Genomic DNA, 15959 nt, shown 5'->3' with positions numbered 1-15959 from the left:
GGCGTGGGGGTGGGGGGGGTGGGGGGTGTTGGGGGGGGTGATGCAGTGGGGGGGGCAGCTGAGTCTCAATCCCCAGGGTGGGTAGGGTCTGGTGCCCCCATGCTGGGTGCAGCCAGACCCTGCTCCCCACATGCAAATCCTGAGACCAGGCCTGCATGACCTGAGGCTGTCACCTCATCTCACGTGGCTCCCCTGAAAATGGGCCAGCAAGGGACATCCAAACAAACCAGTAGGTGACCCAGCAGGTGGTGGCAGAGGACGCAGCACAGGTGCTGAATAAACTCCACCTGGGACGCCAGGCTTCCCTTCCCTCCCCAGGGCCCTGCCAGAGGACCAGGGCTCACCTGCGAGGGTGCCTCACCCAGGAGTCTGACTTAGGTGGTTTAATAGCAGCGTGACTGGATGTATTCTGCGTGCCATGCAAATCACCCACTTGAAGTGCATAATTTAGCGTTATTAGGGCACTCACAGTTGTGCAACCATCCCCACTAATTCCAGAACATCCCACCACCCCACAGAGGAATCTGATGCCCATTAGGAGTCACCCAGCCCCTGGCATCTGTGGGTCCACCTCCTGTTCTGGACTCTCCTGTCCTGAACATTTCCTGTCAATGAAGTCACATACTGTGTGACTTTGCTTTGGTACCAGGGATTGAACCCAGGGATGCTTAACTATTGAGCCACATCCCCAGCCCTTTTTATTTTTTATTTTGAGACAGTAGCTTGCTAAGTTGCTGAGGCTGGCTTTGAACTTGTGATCCTCCTGCCTCAGCCTCCCAAGTTGCTGGGATGACAGGTGTGTGCCACCACACCCAGCTATGTAGCTTTTGTCCTCAGGTCCATCCACAATGCAGCTGTGTCACCTTGCTCCTGCACCGGCTGTGGTGCTCCAGGTGGCCGTGTGCCCTTCTGCCACCCGGGGATGCGGGAGCTGCCTCCCTGTGGCTCTGCCAGACTGTGCAGTGAAAGGTGTCCCTGGCCTGGGGGAGCAGGTCCTGTTGACTCAGCCTGCCCCCAGGGGTCAGGAAGGTGACCCGGGCGTAGCCAGGGTCTGAGGTCACAGCCCTGGGCGTCCTGGGGTGAGCTGGGGTGGGTCAGGGAGGATGCTGCTGTCTGCAGAAAGCATTCCCGACGAGTGGCGTCACTGTGCCAGGCCTGCGTGGGCAAGGTGGCTGGAATGTGCCCTCCAGAGTCAGTGGGGCGGGCCCTTCCGCCAGGTACAGCCCTCATCCCGGCAGGAGGGGCCTCTGGTAGCTGGCCCTGGCTTCTCGGAACCCGCCATTCTCCTTCGCCCTGCGCAGGCTGCGGGAGGTGCTGGGCTGATGCCATCTGCAGTGCCACCCTCTTTTCTGTGTCCCTCTTGGTGGCTTATTGGCCACACAGCTTGAGCCCCCTCCAGGGCTGCCTTGCATCCTCCCCCAGCCTCACTCTGCTCTGCTCCTCCCACCTTGGCAGGCTCTGCCTCAGAGCCCTTACAGACCGCGGGCTGGCACCCAGTCTCCCTGGTCTTCACGTGCCAGCTGGGCCCCACTGAGGGCTCCCCACTCTGGCCTGTTTCCCCAACTGAACAAAAGCTTTGGCCCTGCCTTGCCTGAGAGGGTCACCTGGAGAGGCTAGGGCTGAATCCAGGCTCCACAAAGCATCTCATTTAATGCATTTGTCCAGCTCTATTATTTCATTTTATTTATTTTTTTGGTACTGGGGTGCAACCCAGGGGTCCTTTACCACTGAGTACATCCCCAGTCGTTTTCTTTTTATTTCGAGAAAGGGTCTAATTTGCTTATGGCCTTGCTTAGTTGCTCAGGAAGTTCAGTGGTCCATTTTCAGAATATAGTATTTAGCCTTGATTGGGATGTAAGAGCTAACTGTACCATTTTAACTATAGCCCTTCCCTTTGCCAGCCCCAATTTTAAAATTAGGCTATTGTGTAGATTGTAACCCCCAACTCCTCCTTTCAGGGCAAGGGAGACGGCTCGGTTATGGAGGTGCTCAGTTAGGGACATATGCAGGCAGCCTATCTGCCCAGGTGTCCTGGGTAGCACCTGCTTCTGGCAGAAGTGAAGCGTGCCTTGAGGACCCGCATCTGAGTGCGTGTTGGATTCTCGTGGCACCTCGGTATTTCTAACGCAATCCTCCTGCCTCAGCCTCCCCACGGTGCCCCTGTCTTTTGGGGGTTAGGGGACTAGTGGATCAACTGAGGCAGGAGGGAGTGGATGAGGAAACTATCCAGGACATACGATACCCAAACTGCCCCTCAGCTTTTCAACTGGGAGCAGGCAGATCTGGGATTTCCTTCCAATCTCCCTAGTGTTCCTGCTGAGCCACTTTGAGCCACCCGATCAAACTCTGGGAACCTCAGCTTCCACCACAATAAACTGGGGATACTAATAATCCCGCCCCGAAGTACTCACTGCATAAATGAAGGACAGGCATCTCTAAATTGTAGAATGTCGTCCTAATTATCTAGTAAGTACGCAAAAAAAAAAAAAAAAAAAAAAAAAAAAACGGGGAGCGGCGCAAGTCTGTGGATCCCAGGACTCAGGAGGATCACAGATTCGAGACCAGTCTGGGCAATTTATAAAAATAAATGAAAAGGGGTGGGGAGAGGATGTTGTTCAATGGTGGGGCACCCCTGGGTTGAATATGCAGTACCGTAAAACAAACAAAAAAATAAAACAACCCCGGGCCCTGTCTGGGGTCCCCAAAGACCGCCTTAGAACACGCGCGGCCACGGCCGGGGGCGCCGCCTCCCCGAGCGCGCGACGGAGAGCCAATCAGAGGGCGCCTGCGGCGCATGCCCTCCTGCTTCCGACCCCGCTGCATCCTGGGACGTGTGGTTCCGGAGGCTCATTTCCGACAGGGAGGACCCTTCTCAGCCGCCGTCGCCGCGGGACCACAACTCCTGGCGGGCGGCGCGCGCCTGCGCGGTACGGGCGGCGCGTGGTGGAGGAGGCCGGCATGTCGGCGCTGAGCTGGGGCCGCAGCGCGGCCGGAGTCCGCAGGGCATTGCGGCGGCCCTCGAGCCGCCCCCGGGCAGCGTCCGAGGAAGGTAACGCAGCGGAGGCCCGGCGGCCCGCGGCGATGGCCCGCTTCTGCTGCGCGGCGGTGACCTTCGGCCACCCACCCCCGGCCTTCGCCCTTTGCCCTCGGGTCCTGGAAGCCTCTGACTTGGCCGCGTTTCCCTCGCCTTGGCCTCGCCTCCTGAGCGGGAGCCACAGGGCACTTTGACCTTTGACCTTGGTTCATTTGGGCCTCCGTCCCGGGTTAGGACTTGGGCTCTTGACCTTTCAACCTGGGTGCCTTTAGTTCGGAATTCCTTATTCTGCATCCGCGCCCCAACTTCGTGGGCGGCTCCCCTCCAGGCCGAGACTTGGGTGGACCACAGTTTCCATTGAGCTTAGGGCCCCTTTGCCGGTGGGGTCGTGTACCAGGGGTCGAACCCAGGGGTTCTCAACCACTGCGTCACACCCCAGCCCTTTGTTGTTTTTTTGTCGGGGCAGGATTTCGGTAAGTTGCCTAGTCTGACCTCGAACTTGCGGTCTGATCCTCCTGCCTCAGCCTCCAGAGCCACTGGGATCACAGGCGTGCTCCACCGCGCCCAGCTCCCCTTTGCTCTTTTTTGTGTGCGTGTCGTTCTGGGTTTTGAACCCAGGTGCACCCAACCACTGAGCCACATCCCCAGTCCTTTAAATATTTAGAGACAGGATCTTGCTAAATAGCTTAGGGCCTCACGAAGTTGCTGGGCTGGCTTTGAACTCTATCCTCCTGTCTCAGCCTTCCAAGTGGCTATAATTACAGACCTGCACCACCCCATCTGGTCCCTTTACCCTTTGATGCTGTGGTGTCTGTCCATGAAGAATCCCAGGACCTTCAATCTCCCTCCTCTCTCCCCAGGAACCCTCTCTGGCTTCTGGGGCTCCAGAAGGAACTCATCAGCCAGCCCCTGTGAGCAAGACCGCAGGAAGGACTGGGGTCATGCAGAACTGTTGGAGGGTGAGCGGGGACCCTGAGCGTGGGGCTGAAATCCCTTCCCCACAGCACCCCTTGGCCACTCTCCTGGGATCTCCCCTGGCTCACATGACCCCCAAGGAGGGAACAGGCTCCACAGTATGCAGAGCAGTATTTAGGGTGACTTGGCCCCAGGGCCACTCAGTGCCCAGAGTGTAGGTGGTGTGGTCAGCAGAAGCCCATACACGGCCTGCTGGGCCCCATTCTGTGCTGAGCCAGCTCTGGAGCTCTTGTGACCCCCACCCCAGCTTTTCACCAGGGGTTCCCACTTCCAGGGGGACAGTTCAAGCCCCAGATCACACCTGGGGAGGTGCCTAGCACCGCACATGGCTCAGTGCAGAGTTGGGATGTGCGTGTTGACTTTCTCCAGCTGAGTCCAGCTGGCAGGGCCCCCAGGGTACTGCCCGGTTCCTTCTGTTCTCTCCAGCCCCATGTCCCGTCCACGTCTAGCAGGCAACAGGTGAGGAAGGGAGCCTGTGGAAATACTGTCTCCGTTGCAGAGCAGCCTTGCGTGCAGACGGAAGAGGGGCAGGGACCCCACCTGGAACAGCAGCCCTTTCTTCTCACCTACCTGCTTGTTTTACTTTATTTTTATTTTTTGGATCTGGGGGTTGAACCCAGGGGTGCTTAACCACTGAGCCACATCCCCACAAAATGGAGCCACATTTTCCATTTTGAGGCAGGGTCTCACTAAGTTGCTCAGGGTCTCAGTTGCTGAGGCTGGTTTTGAACTTGTGATCCTTCTGCTTCAGCCTTTGAACCACTGGGATTGCAGATGTACACTACCATGTTAGCTACCTGCCTAAGCTCAGACCCATCATCTAATCAGAAGAACGTTTTAGAAATTTAAATCACTTCATACACTCTTCACTGGGGGTCAACCCTACATTGTGGGCCATGGACCTACCTCGTACTGTGGCCACACTCCTGCCCCAGGGCCTTTGCACGTGCTGTTTTCCTGCTCCTTGTAGAGCCAGTGCCTCTTACCTCCCATTCTGGGCCCAGCTGCTACCTCAGGATGCGTGCACACCCACATCACATCCTCCCATCTGCATGTGCCTCATCCTTCCTCAGCATGTTCTAGTTAGGTGCACTCCACAGTCTCCTGAGTTTTGGAGAACCCTGCTGAGCTCATGCTTGTTTTTTTGTTATACTTCAACACATCTGTGCCAGACCCTTGCCATGTGCCGCCCCAGCTGTGGGCGTCACCACCTGCAGGGACGCGGGTGTAATGCTCTGCTGAGGGAGGCACCTGAGACGGGACAGCTCTGGTTGGCCCTTGATATTTTAGGGTTCTCTCCTTACAAATAGAATCCACCCACTTACAAACTCGTTTGTAACCCCACACCAGTCCAAGGTCACTAGCAGACCAGCAGGTTGCCCAGCACGTCCCTCCCTAGCTGAGCTGGATGGGTGGTGGCCTGCCTTATTTCAGCCCACACTAAGCAGGGGTCGTTCTGTGGTGCCTGGTGCCCTGCTCTTGTGTGTTCTCTGGTGGTCTTGCTGTTCAGAGTGGCTCTGTGGGACTGTGGTACGCCTGTGCAGTGGGGCAGTCACTGGCCAGAGTCCAGCCTTGTGGAATTGACTCTGAGGTCTCCAAACAGTTGTGTAAAGCAGAATCACAAGTGGAAATGTGGCCAGAGAAACCTGGCCTGTGTCTTCCCTGGGAGCAGCGGCTCAGCGTCTGCTCTCCACGCTCAGAGCAGCTGCGTGGTTAGAACCAGCACAGAGGAGGGGGCTGTGGTCACCAGGCGGCAGGCACGACGGGGTGGGCAGTCAGGGTGAGGCCACTGTGTTCCGGGCAGAGTTGGAGAGGCTCTAGGGGAGAGGCCATGTGGTCCGGGAAGCTGAGCACTCCAGCATACACCCAGACCGCGACGTCAGGTGCCCCGCCCTTCAACACATGCAGTGAGCTGGGTGCTGAATGGGGTCCTCTCTCTGCCCACAGTGTTGCAGGCGCGCGTAAGGCAGCTGCAGGCCGAGGGCGAGTCAGAGGTCTCCGTGAAGAGGGTGGAGGTGGCTCGACTCTCGGAAGGCGAATGCCAGCTACCCAGGAAGATGCAGGGGCAGCCCTGTGGCCGCTGGGCAGAAAAGCTGGCCAAGGAGAAGAGGACCATGCAGAAGCGAAAGCAGCGCCTGCAAGTGAAACTGCAGGCACGTGCCCAGCAGCTGGACCGCAAGCTGCAGCCCCGGCCACTTCGCTTGGAGCCCCGGCTGGTGAGTGGGCAGCTGTCCAGCTTCCTGCGGCGCAAGGCAGAGGAGAGCCCGGAGAGCCCCTGGGAGGAACAGCTGGCCCAGGTGCTGCAGGAGACCCCCCAGAAACTGCTCCACAAGAAGCAGGTCCCGTCGGACAGGGAGGCGGAGGCTCAGCTCTCGGGCCAGCAGCAGAAGCTCCTGGCGTTCTTGGAGTGCTCTTTGGTCAGTGGCCACCTGCCCCTCGCCCACCACGTGTTGGTCAGCTACCACAGCAGGCCCCGGATGCGGAAGCTGCTCACACTCCCCATGTACAACACCGTCATGCTTGGCTGGGCACGCAAGGTGAGGGGGTCCCTGCTCAGGGGGACCACAGCTTCCCAGGAGACCCCCCTGCCGGGGTGTAGCTGAGGTCCAGAGGTGGGGACGTGCCCTCCTTTGAATTCCACCCTCTGCGTTCAGCTCCCAAGTTCAAGTCCTTGCCTTGTTCCTGTGACTTGTGGGCTTTTCAAACAGAGCCCGTGGTCTTGGCAGAAGCCCTCAGTGACTGAGCGCAGAGGGCTGGCTGCTGGCCTGGGCTGTCGAGCGCGGCCGCTCAGAGGAGCCTGCCACTGTGTTCCAGGTGGGAGGCTGGCAGCATGGTGAGGCCTGGTCAGTGCAGGTGCTGGCAGCTGGCAGCCTTCGGGGAGGCGCCAGCCGCTGCTCCTCTGTCCACCTGGGAGTCGTGCTTACCCCGCTGGTTGGTCTGGCTGTGGGGGAGTGGCGCTGCCAGCCTTCTCAAGGGGGACCAGCATTCCACCGCCATGCCCCAGGCTGCCAGCAGGTGGGGTGGGGCTTGTCTGACGTTTGGGGGAAGGAAAGCGATCGTTTTCAAGAGTGGTTGTCCATGTGCCACGGCAGACGTGCCAGGGAACCTGAGGTGCCGCCTCGCCGCACCCTGTTGCACAGCAAGGTCTGTGAGCACTGGTGGCTGCTCTGGGCCCCAGGCCTGCATGCCCGTGACGTGGGCACGCCACTGCTGCTTTCACACTCAGGGTCGTGAGCCCTTCCGTGCCTTGGGGAGCCCCGCTAACCCAGCTGTTCTCAGCAACCTTGGGCGCTGCCTTGGGACTCCTGTAACCAGGCTTCTCAGACTTGGTGGCTTAGAACAAGAGAAATGTGTCTCACCAGCCCTGAAGCGCAGGAGTCAGATTCAGGGTGCGCAGGACTGCACTGCCTCCTGGCGTCCTCCCTGCCTCTCCCAGTGTCTGGAAAACCCACCCTGGCTGGCAGGCCTTGGCAGCCGCGGCTGTGCCCCCTGGTTTAGGTTCCCTGGTGGGGCGGCATCGTCTTGGTGGTTTGTGTCTGCTGAGGCTACTTCCAGTTAGCCCGCGTGCCTCGGTTCTGAGCCATCGTGGGTGTCGGGCAGTCTGAGCACTGATCTCACCTGCGGTCCCTTCTTTGTATGTGTCCCTTGCTCCCTAGTAATTGTGGCTGGGTGGCCAGCGTACCAGGAACGATGCCACAGTCGCAGGACCTGCTTGAGTCCCGTTACCCTGCCTGTCCCTGGGTGGCTCCCAGCGTCCACCTCCCCCTGGGGCCCACACTGCTGCAGAGTTGGGAAGGAGAGGAGGGTCTCCTCTGGCCTGCATACTCCCAAGTGTGTGTGCTCGGAAGTTCACAGCGGGTATATTCGTGGTGGCGATTGTACTGCCGAAAGAAAGGGAGGACACAAGCCAGGTGCAGTGACCTGTGCCTGTGTCCTGCTGCTTGGAAGGGCGAGGTGGCGTAGCTTGGGGCCAGGAGTTAAGCCAAGCTGGGGCAGCACGGTGAGACCCTTTCACAAAACACGGAGGTCGATCAGACATGTGCTGCAGCAGCACCACCCAGACTCCCCAGCCCTGGGGGTGTTCTTACTGTCACTGGGACAGGCGCGGCCTTGCGGCCTGAGCGTGCCTGCACCACTGAGCATCAGGATATTTACACATAAGTCAGGGACTGCTAGGGACTGCCACCTGGGCAGCTCGGCTGGGTCTGTGGTGCTGTGGCCATCACAGGTAACCTTTCTCAGAGCACAGCAGCGGCACCTTGTGGAATGAACAGGGAAGGTGTCGGGGTTTGTCCCCTCGGGGGGTCTGTGCGGCATTCCTAAGTAGCAGTGTGTCCTAGAGAGATTTAAGGGAAAGGAGAACATCTGGGGATGGGCGGGAATGAGGATGCCATCTGCCCGGCCGCTGAGGTAGTGCTTCCAGGGAAGCTGCGGGGTCTGTCAGTAGCACGGCCTGCACCTTAGGAAACTGGGAGCAGCAGCAGGAGGACCAAGGCAGGGTCAGAGGAGGAACAGAAGGAGGTGAAGTGGAGGAGAGTCAGCCTGAGCAGAGCCAGACATCGGTCCTCTGGAAGATCAGGATGGCCTGGAAAGGGCTCAGTGTTCAGTAGCCCTGAAGTGTGTGTGTTCACAGCCTCGGACTTCAGACGTCTAGACAAGCCTCACACTCCCCAGCGACACAAGCCCCTCGGGGCTTTACCAGCCGGTCATGCAGCTTCCGACCATTCTGCACCTCAATCCCAGGCACAGCTGTGTGGGGTGGACCCATCTGTCCACCCAGGGAGTCACTGGGGCTAGTAGCACAGCCCCCTCCTGAGTCAGTGGCCACAGAGTAGGGGTCTCCAGGAAGCCAAGGGTCAGGGAGGCTGGGCATCTCGGGCCCTCACCCTGGCTTGGTGTGCTCAGGGCTCTTTCAAGGAGCTGGTTTATGTGTTCTTCATGGTGAAAGATGCTGGCCTCGCCCCAGACCTCCTGTCCTATGCAGCTGCCCTCCAGTGCATGGGGCGGCTGGACCAGGATGCCAACACAATCAAAAGGTAGGTGGACATCCTCCCACCCTCTGTAGAGGGACTGCAGAGGCCTTCAGGGTGAGCGGGTGGTGGGTGCGAGGCACCCCCAGTGGGTTCTGGGGATGTGGAACGCAGGGCTGCCCCATGAGGTCTACTGCCCACTGTGTACCACCCCCAGGTGCCTGGAGCAGATGGCCCGGGATGGACTGCAGCTGCAGCAGCTCTTCACAGAGGTGTCCCTCTCCAAGGAGGAGCAGGCTATGGTCCTGAGGGCGGTGGCCCAGGCTGAGCCCACCTTTAGCCCCCCACCACAGCCCCCACCCCAGGTCAACACCTCTGCACTGCTGAAGGAGGTTTACACCAAGGTGAGCCCTGGGGCCGGGGCCTGGCAGCTAGGGGCAGGCCCCAGGCGAGTGGACGCGGACCCAGGGCAGTGGCGTGGCCTCGCCTCCAGTCCTCCCTGATGGCAGCCCTCGTGTGGCACCACCACCTGCCTCCTGCCTCTGGGGACTGCCTGGCCATCGCTGTGGCTCTGTCCCTCTGCTCCATGGGTGTCGGCAGAGCCAGGGCTCTGAGGAACCTGGCCTGGCCGGGTTCAGGGCTCCTTGACCTGGAGGGTGGCAGCGGGAAGGTGCAGGGGAGGACATGGCCATTAGGAGTGGGAGGGCGGGAGGTCCCCATCTCTCTCCAGCCCTGTACCCACAGGTCCACGTCCATCTTGGACCTCCTGTCACTGGGTCACACACTGTGGCCTTGTGTCTGGCTCTCACTGAGCACAAGGTCCTAGGGTTCATCCGTGCTGCAGCTGTGTGACCACACTCCTGCCCTGGCCAGGGATGCTCCAGGGGCATGGACCATGTCTGCCTGTTCCCTTCTTGGCTGCTGTGGTCCTGCCTCATGACTGCTTGTGCACAGGCATCCGTGGACGTGTGCCTTTGCTTCTCAGTGCCCTGGGCCTTGGTCACTGTTTGTAATGCAGCTGATTTGGGATGGGTTGCACAGTCACACAGCTCCAAGTGTACAGGGACCCAGTACAAACCAGGGGTGCAGTGGGCTGTTTCCCTGACATTGACCCTGCTCTCGGTGACCGAGCAGCTTGCAGGACACTTGCAGCTGGGATTGTGTCAGGCCAGCTCTTTGGAAGGGCAATTCTGCAGGGCAGGTGCCTGGCCCTCACGCTCTCTGTGCTCTGCAGGATGGCCCTGTGTCCTACCCGAAGCTGCACCTGCCCCTGCAGACCCTGAAGGACCTTTTCCAGCAGCAGCTCCGTGTAGAGCTGACCACCAGTGTCCACGTCCAGTCTGTGGAGAAGGCCCCATCAGTGACCAAGGAGATGCTGCAGGCAGTAAGGGCTGAGTCTGGCACTTGTGCCTATGTGGGCCATCCCCTGCCCACCCTGTGGTGAGTGGTATGGCCTGGGCTTGGCTTCTGTGCAGAGTCCAAGTAGGCTCTCCGCTCAGCCTCTACTGAGATCACACCCTGCCTGTACCACCGGCGGGAGGAGCTGCCTGAAGGTCTCCACCGTGTGGGAGGCTCTCCTGACCCAGCCCAGCTTGGGGTCCTGCCAGCCCCTATGGTGGTGACTGTGCCCTCTGCCCCTGCAGCGGAAGACCCTGAAGGCCCTGCGTGTGCAGTGGGAGGCTGCCCTGCGCCGCGTGCTGCAGGAGACCAAGGCCAGCCTGGCTCACCAGGCGCACGAGGGCCGCCCCACGCTCTATCCCTTCCTGTGCCTGCTCAGTGAAAGGGAGCTGGTGCGCATGCTGATACAGGTGCGCGCTGTCCCAGGGTGCGGGCAGGTGGGCGGGCAGTGGGTGGCATGGGCTCACAGCCGCCTCCCCCAGACCCTCCATGCTCTGCCCGCCCAGGGCGAGTCGCTGGTGGTGGTGGCCAAGGACCTGGGCCTGCGGGCCTTCAGCCGGCACATGGTGCAGCAGAAGCGGCTCAGCAACCAGGTGCAGGCGCTGCAGCAGAGGTACACACAGTACCTGCACCTCCTGGCCTCCGACACCCCGGTGAGCCACAGGGCAGCCCAGCAGTGGGCCTGGGTGGGAGCCCGCCCTGAGCACCCTCAGCCCCATCTGTGGGATGGGGATGAGCTCCTCCCGTCAGCTGGACAGGCGAGGGCCCAGCAAGGCCCAGTCCTGCAGCCCAGCTCTCCTGCCCCCACCCGCCTCCTCACAGGTGGCCACGCCCTGCCTGCCGAGGCAGTACTGGGAGTCACTGGGGCCACCTGAGGCCCCACCACAGCAGCCTTGGCCCTTGCCAGTGCTTATGCAGCTGGGCAAGCAGCTGGCCGAGTTGCTGGTGCAGGCCGTCCACATGCCCCTGGACCTGGCTGTGCCCCAGGGCTCCAGCAAGCTCATCCCTGTGCTGTACCACGTCTACTCCTTCCGAAGCTACCGCCAGGTGGGTAGCGCTCCTGGGCCACGGAGGCCAGTGCCCGCCCCTGCCTCAGGAGGTGGAGCTAGAGGGAGGAACCTGAGACGGTGGGATCCTGGGCTGGGCATGGCAGAGGTGCCCCGTGTTTGTTTGGTCCGGGGGACATCCTGCAGGGTGGGAGGACCTGGGTAGGGTCAGCAGCATTGTGTGCCTTTGAGAAGCCTCCTGGCCCCCTGCTGACTGGTCCCCTGGGCAGGGCATCTGGCTTGCAGGACCTGCTTGCAGAAGTCAGCTCAGCCTTGGTGTCAGGCTGACCCGGTGGCAGCTGAGGAGGAGAGGCCCCTCAGCTAGTTCTGGGTCAGCAACAGGAAGTGACATTTGTGGCCCTGAGGCCTGGTCCTGACCACCTTTTGCCTTTGTCCAGATCGGCATCCTGAAGCCACACCCGGCCTTCATACAGCTTCTGGTGACTGCAGCGGAGCCCAGGCTGACCTTTGAGACGGTAGACGTGCCCATGCTGTGCCCCCCGCTGCCCTGGACCTCGCCACACACTGGCGCCTTCCTACTGAGCCCTACCAAACTGATGCGTGCAGTGGAGGGCACCACCCAACATCAACGCCTACTGGAGCACTGCCCGCCCTCCAACCTGCACGGTGCACTGGACACCCTTACCCAGCTGGGGAATTGCGCGTGGCGCGTCAACGGACAGGTGCTGGACCTGGTGCTGGAGCTCTTCAGGGACAAGGGCTGCTCCCGCCTGGGTGTGCCGCCTCCCCCCTCGGAAGCACCCCGGCCGAGAGAAAGCCACCTCCCACCTGGCGCACCCCCAGCCCGCAAGGCGGAGCTGCGGCGGGAGCTGGCCAGCTGCCTGAAGGCAGCGCGTGAGATGCACAGCCTGCGCGCCGACGCCCTCTACCGCCTCTCGCTGGCCCAGCACCTGCGGCACCGCGTCTTCTGGCTGCCCCACAACATGGACTTCCGAGGCCGCACCTACCCCTGTCCTCCCCACTTCAACCACCTTGGCAGTGACCTGGCTCGAGCCCTGCTGGAGTTCGCCGAGGGCCGTCCACTGGGCCCTCACGGCCTCGACTGGCTCAAGATCCACCTGGTGAACCTCACAGGGCTCCGGAAGCGGGACTCGCTGCAGGCCCGCTTAGCCTTCGCTGACGAGATGATGGACCACATCCTGGACTCTGCGGACCAGCCCATGGCGGTAAGGGGACGTGTCACAGCGCCGCCACAGCCCCCTCGCCCCCTGCCACCTCCAGCTGCTTCCTCAGCACCGACTGATGCTGTCCCCTGCCACACCCTCTCTGCTGTCCACTCTCCTTCCCTCAGGACTTGTGGCCTTGTCCTCCCTGCCATCCTTCTCTCCTAGTCCACCAGCAGCTAGCAGTGCTCCTCTGAAGCCTCCTCTGCCTGAGCCGCCCAGTCCCGTCTGGGCCATCTGGGTCCTGGCCTTCCTGACCCGTCTGGCCTCTGCCTGAGCCCGGCCCTGTGAGGTTGGGCTGGGCCTGACCCGGGGCTCCGCCTGTCCTTGGCAGGGCGGGAAGTGGTGGATGGATTCTGAGGAGCCCTGGCAGACCCTGGCCTGCTGCATGGAAGTGGCGCGGGCGGTACGGGCCCCAGACCCTGCTGCCTACGTCTCCCACCTGCCCGTGCACCAGGTGAGTGGCACTGGCCCCGCAGACTCCGCACTGCCTGACCAGGGCCCTGGCCTTGCAGAGTGACCCAGAGGCCAAGTGGCCTTCGCGCGTAGCCTTAGGACTTGTCCCTTCCTCCCCCGGGGGACCCAGCCACCCTGTTGCTCCCCAGCTGTGGAAGTGGCTCTAGGGAGTGCCCAGCTGCATGTCAGCTCTGTGCCTCGGCCTCCCCGCTGTCCTTGCTGGGGCACCGGCTTGCACCATGATCCCTGGGGGCCTGTGTGTGGAGCTGCTCACGTGCTCCCTCCTGCAGGACGGCTCCTGCAATGGTCTGCAGCATTACGCTGCCCTGGGCCGGGACAGCGTGGGCGCCGCCTCCGTCAACCTGCTGCCCTCGGAGCTGCCGCAGGATGTGTACAGTGGGGTGGCCGCGCAGGTGGGTGCCTGGGCCCCTGGCACCTGCCCCACCCAGGGTCTTGGGTGCAGCGGGTCACTGACATATGAGTGCCTGGCCCACCCTGGTCCTTGGCCTGTCCTGTGGTTGTGATGGGGCCACTGGTGGGGGGGGTGGGCTGGACTCTGGGGCTGTGGGGGTGTCAGGGCCCCACAGTCCCTGGGCTTCCCGGGTGGCGCTCATCTGCCCCTGCCGGCCAGGTGGAGGTGTTCCGTAGGCAGGATGCCGCCCGTGGCGTGCGGGTGGCCCAGGTCCTTGAGGGCTTCATCAGCCGCAAGGTGGTGAAGCAGACAGTGATGACCGTGGTGTATGGGGTCACCCGCTATGGCGGGCGCCTGCAGATTGAGAAGCGCCTCCGGGAGCTGAGCGACTTCCCCCAGGTGTGTGGGCTGCATGTGGGAGGTGCCCCTTCCTCACCCCAGACCCACTGTTCTCTGTGGGGTCAGAGCCCCTCCGCCTTGCTCTCCTCTACTCCCAGGGGCCTCTGGGCCTGGGTCTCCCCACCTGGCAGGCGAGGTGAAGTGACCCCTTCCCACTCTGCCCCCAGGAGTTCGTGTGGGATGCCTCCCACTACCTGGTGCGCCAGGTCTTCAGTAGCCTCCAGGAGATGTTCTCAGGCACCCGAGCCATCCAGGTGTGTCTCCATACCCCACCTGGCCTGTGCCCTCCCTGCCCGCTGCTGCGCGGCCCTGAGGAGGGGCAGGGGCCACGTCTGAGTGCCTGTGTCCCACAGCACTGGCTGACCGAGAGCGCCCGCCTGATCTCCCAGGCGGGCTGGGCGGTGGAGTGGGTCACGCCCCTGGGCATCCCCGTCGTCCAGCCCTACCACCAGGACTCCAAGTTTCTGGTAGGTGGATGCTCCCTGCCCCGCCCTCCCCATGGGGCCGACCGAGGCACTCAACCCTCACCCTTGCAGGTCAAAGGCGGGCTCCAGAGCATCACCTGCAGCAGCAGTCGGGACACCAGCCAGTGAGAGGAGTGGGAGACGGGGAGTGGGAGGCGGCGGTGCCCAGGGTGCGCAGGGGCAGGAGCTGACCCGACCCACCCCATCCCCACCTGTCCTCCAGGAAGCCCAACACGCTCAAGCAGAAGAACGGCTTCCCGCCCAACTTCATCCACTCGCTGGACTCCACGCACATGATGCTCACAGCGCTGCACTGCTACAGGTGGATAGGGCCGCCGGGGCGGGGGCAGCTGGGTGGCAGAGGCCTCAGGCCATGCAGGAGGCAGGTGGAGGCCTGGGAGTGGGTGTGGACAGTCCTGCTACAGGGCCCACTGACATCAGGGGCTGTGTAGACTGAGCTCTGCTCAGATTACCATGTGCACCACGGGGTGTGCCCAGACCAGGGTGGCTGGCCTGTGCTGGAGTGGAGTGGGTAGTGTCAGCCACCCCCAGAGGGGCTGAGGATGGTCCACATGGGGAAAGGCATCTCTCTGCACAACTGGAGGATGGCTGGGGGCAGCTGGGTGGGCTTGCTGGGGAGGGCTGTGATGGGGTTGGGAGGAGACGCTTCCCTGGATCTTGAGGAAAGAGGTGGCTGTGGGGTGTGGCCTGGCCCTGCTGGGCACCTTCCCCAGCAGCCCTCTGCACTGTGCAGGAAGGGGCTGACCTTCGTCTCTGTCCATGACTGCTTCTGGACCCACGCAGCCAATGTCCCCGTCATGAACCAGGTGCAGCCCTTCCCCATCCCCCAGAGGCCGGGGCCTGGGCCCCTGGCCTCAGTCCTCAGCGTTGGTGCCTGGACCTCAGACCTGGAGGCGGCCGTGGGTGCCACTGACACTCGGGCCCCGCAGGTGTGCAGGGAGCAGTTCATCAACCTGCACAGCCAGCCCATCCTTCAGGACCTGTCCCAGTTCCTGGTGAAGCGGTTCTGCTCCAGCCCCAGGTGAGCACTCGCAGCCGCTGGACGTTGGCCCTCCACCCGCAGTCCTGCCCAGCCTCACCCCCACCCTGTCCTCAGCACCAGGCCTCAGAGTCTGTCTCAGCGTGTCCTGACCACTAAGCTGCTGGAGACGCTGCTGTCGGTGCCTAAAACGGGTACGTGGGCCTGGGCCGGCCTGGGGCAGAGGGGCATGGCTGGGCGGCACCTCTGCACTGCCAGGGACTCATTCCCCTCCCTCCGCAGGGTCCTTGGACCTGGAGCAGGTGAAGCACTCCACCTACTTCTTCAGCTGACACAGGCCCCAGTCCACGGGCCCAGGGCACTGCATAGTAAATAAAAAGTTCTTCACCACCCACAGGACCACTGCTCTCTGGAGACTGGCACGCCACCAAGCAACCAGACGCCAGGCACTGGGCGCCAATGCTGTCGTTTATTGCGCGGAATGGGGTGTGGGGTTAATGGGGCGTGGGGGCCGCAGTGGGTGCTGCTCCTCGGCTCGTCAGTACATTCATCATGACGACGGGGACCCCAGCCTTGGCCCCACGCCTGGTGCAGCCAGGACGCCCGCCCCTGGGTGCCAGA

The 15959-nt window shown here is 62.1% G+C and overlaps 1 protein-coding gene across 2 annotated transcripts; it reads left to right on the top strand.

Moving 5' to 3' along the window:
* The first annotated feature begins 2867 nt into the window (after positions 1 to 2867).
* On the top strand, positions 2868 to 15942 carry POLRMT (RNA polymerase mitochondrial). Of its 2 annotated transcripts, XM_079116553.1 has the most exons (21): positions 2871 to 3049; positions 3895 to 3993; positions 5957 to 6546; positions 8915 to 9045; positions 9197 to 9383; positions 10214 to 10363; positions 10623 to 10787; positions 10860 to 11030; positions 11200 to 11424; positions 11822 to 12610; positions 12942 to 13064; positions 13354 to 13476; positions 13695 to 13874; positions 14042 to 14128; positions 14228 to 14341; positions 14411 to 14463; positions 14562 to 14660; positions 15093 to 15165; positions 15289 to 15380; positions 15456 to 15532; positions 15621 to 15942. In XM_079116553.1, exons 1-21 carry the CDS (start codon positions 2959 to 2961, stop codon positions 15668 to 15670), a joined length of 3669 nt encoding a protein of 1222 aa, XP_078972679.1. In that variant the 5' UTR covers positions 2871 to 2958; the 3' UTR covers positions 15671 to 15942. The 2 variants fall into 2 exon arrangements, with proteins under 2 accessions (XP_078972680.1, XP_078972679.1); XM_079116554.1 differs by lacking the exon at positions 13354 to 13476 and having other exon boundaries at positions 2868 to 3049.
* The last annotated feature ends 17 nt before the right edge of the window (positions 15943 to 15959 follow it).

The sequence above is a fragment of the Sciurus vulgaris genome (assembly GCF_902686455.1).
Source record: "Sciurus vulgaris genome assembly, chromosome: 16".
NCBI classification, from domain to species: domain Eukaryota; kingdom Metazoa; phylum Chordata; class Mammalia; order Rodentia; family Sciuridae; genus Sciurus; species Sciurus vulgaris.
This window is presented reverse-complemented; position numbering and strand designations above follow the sequence as displayed.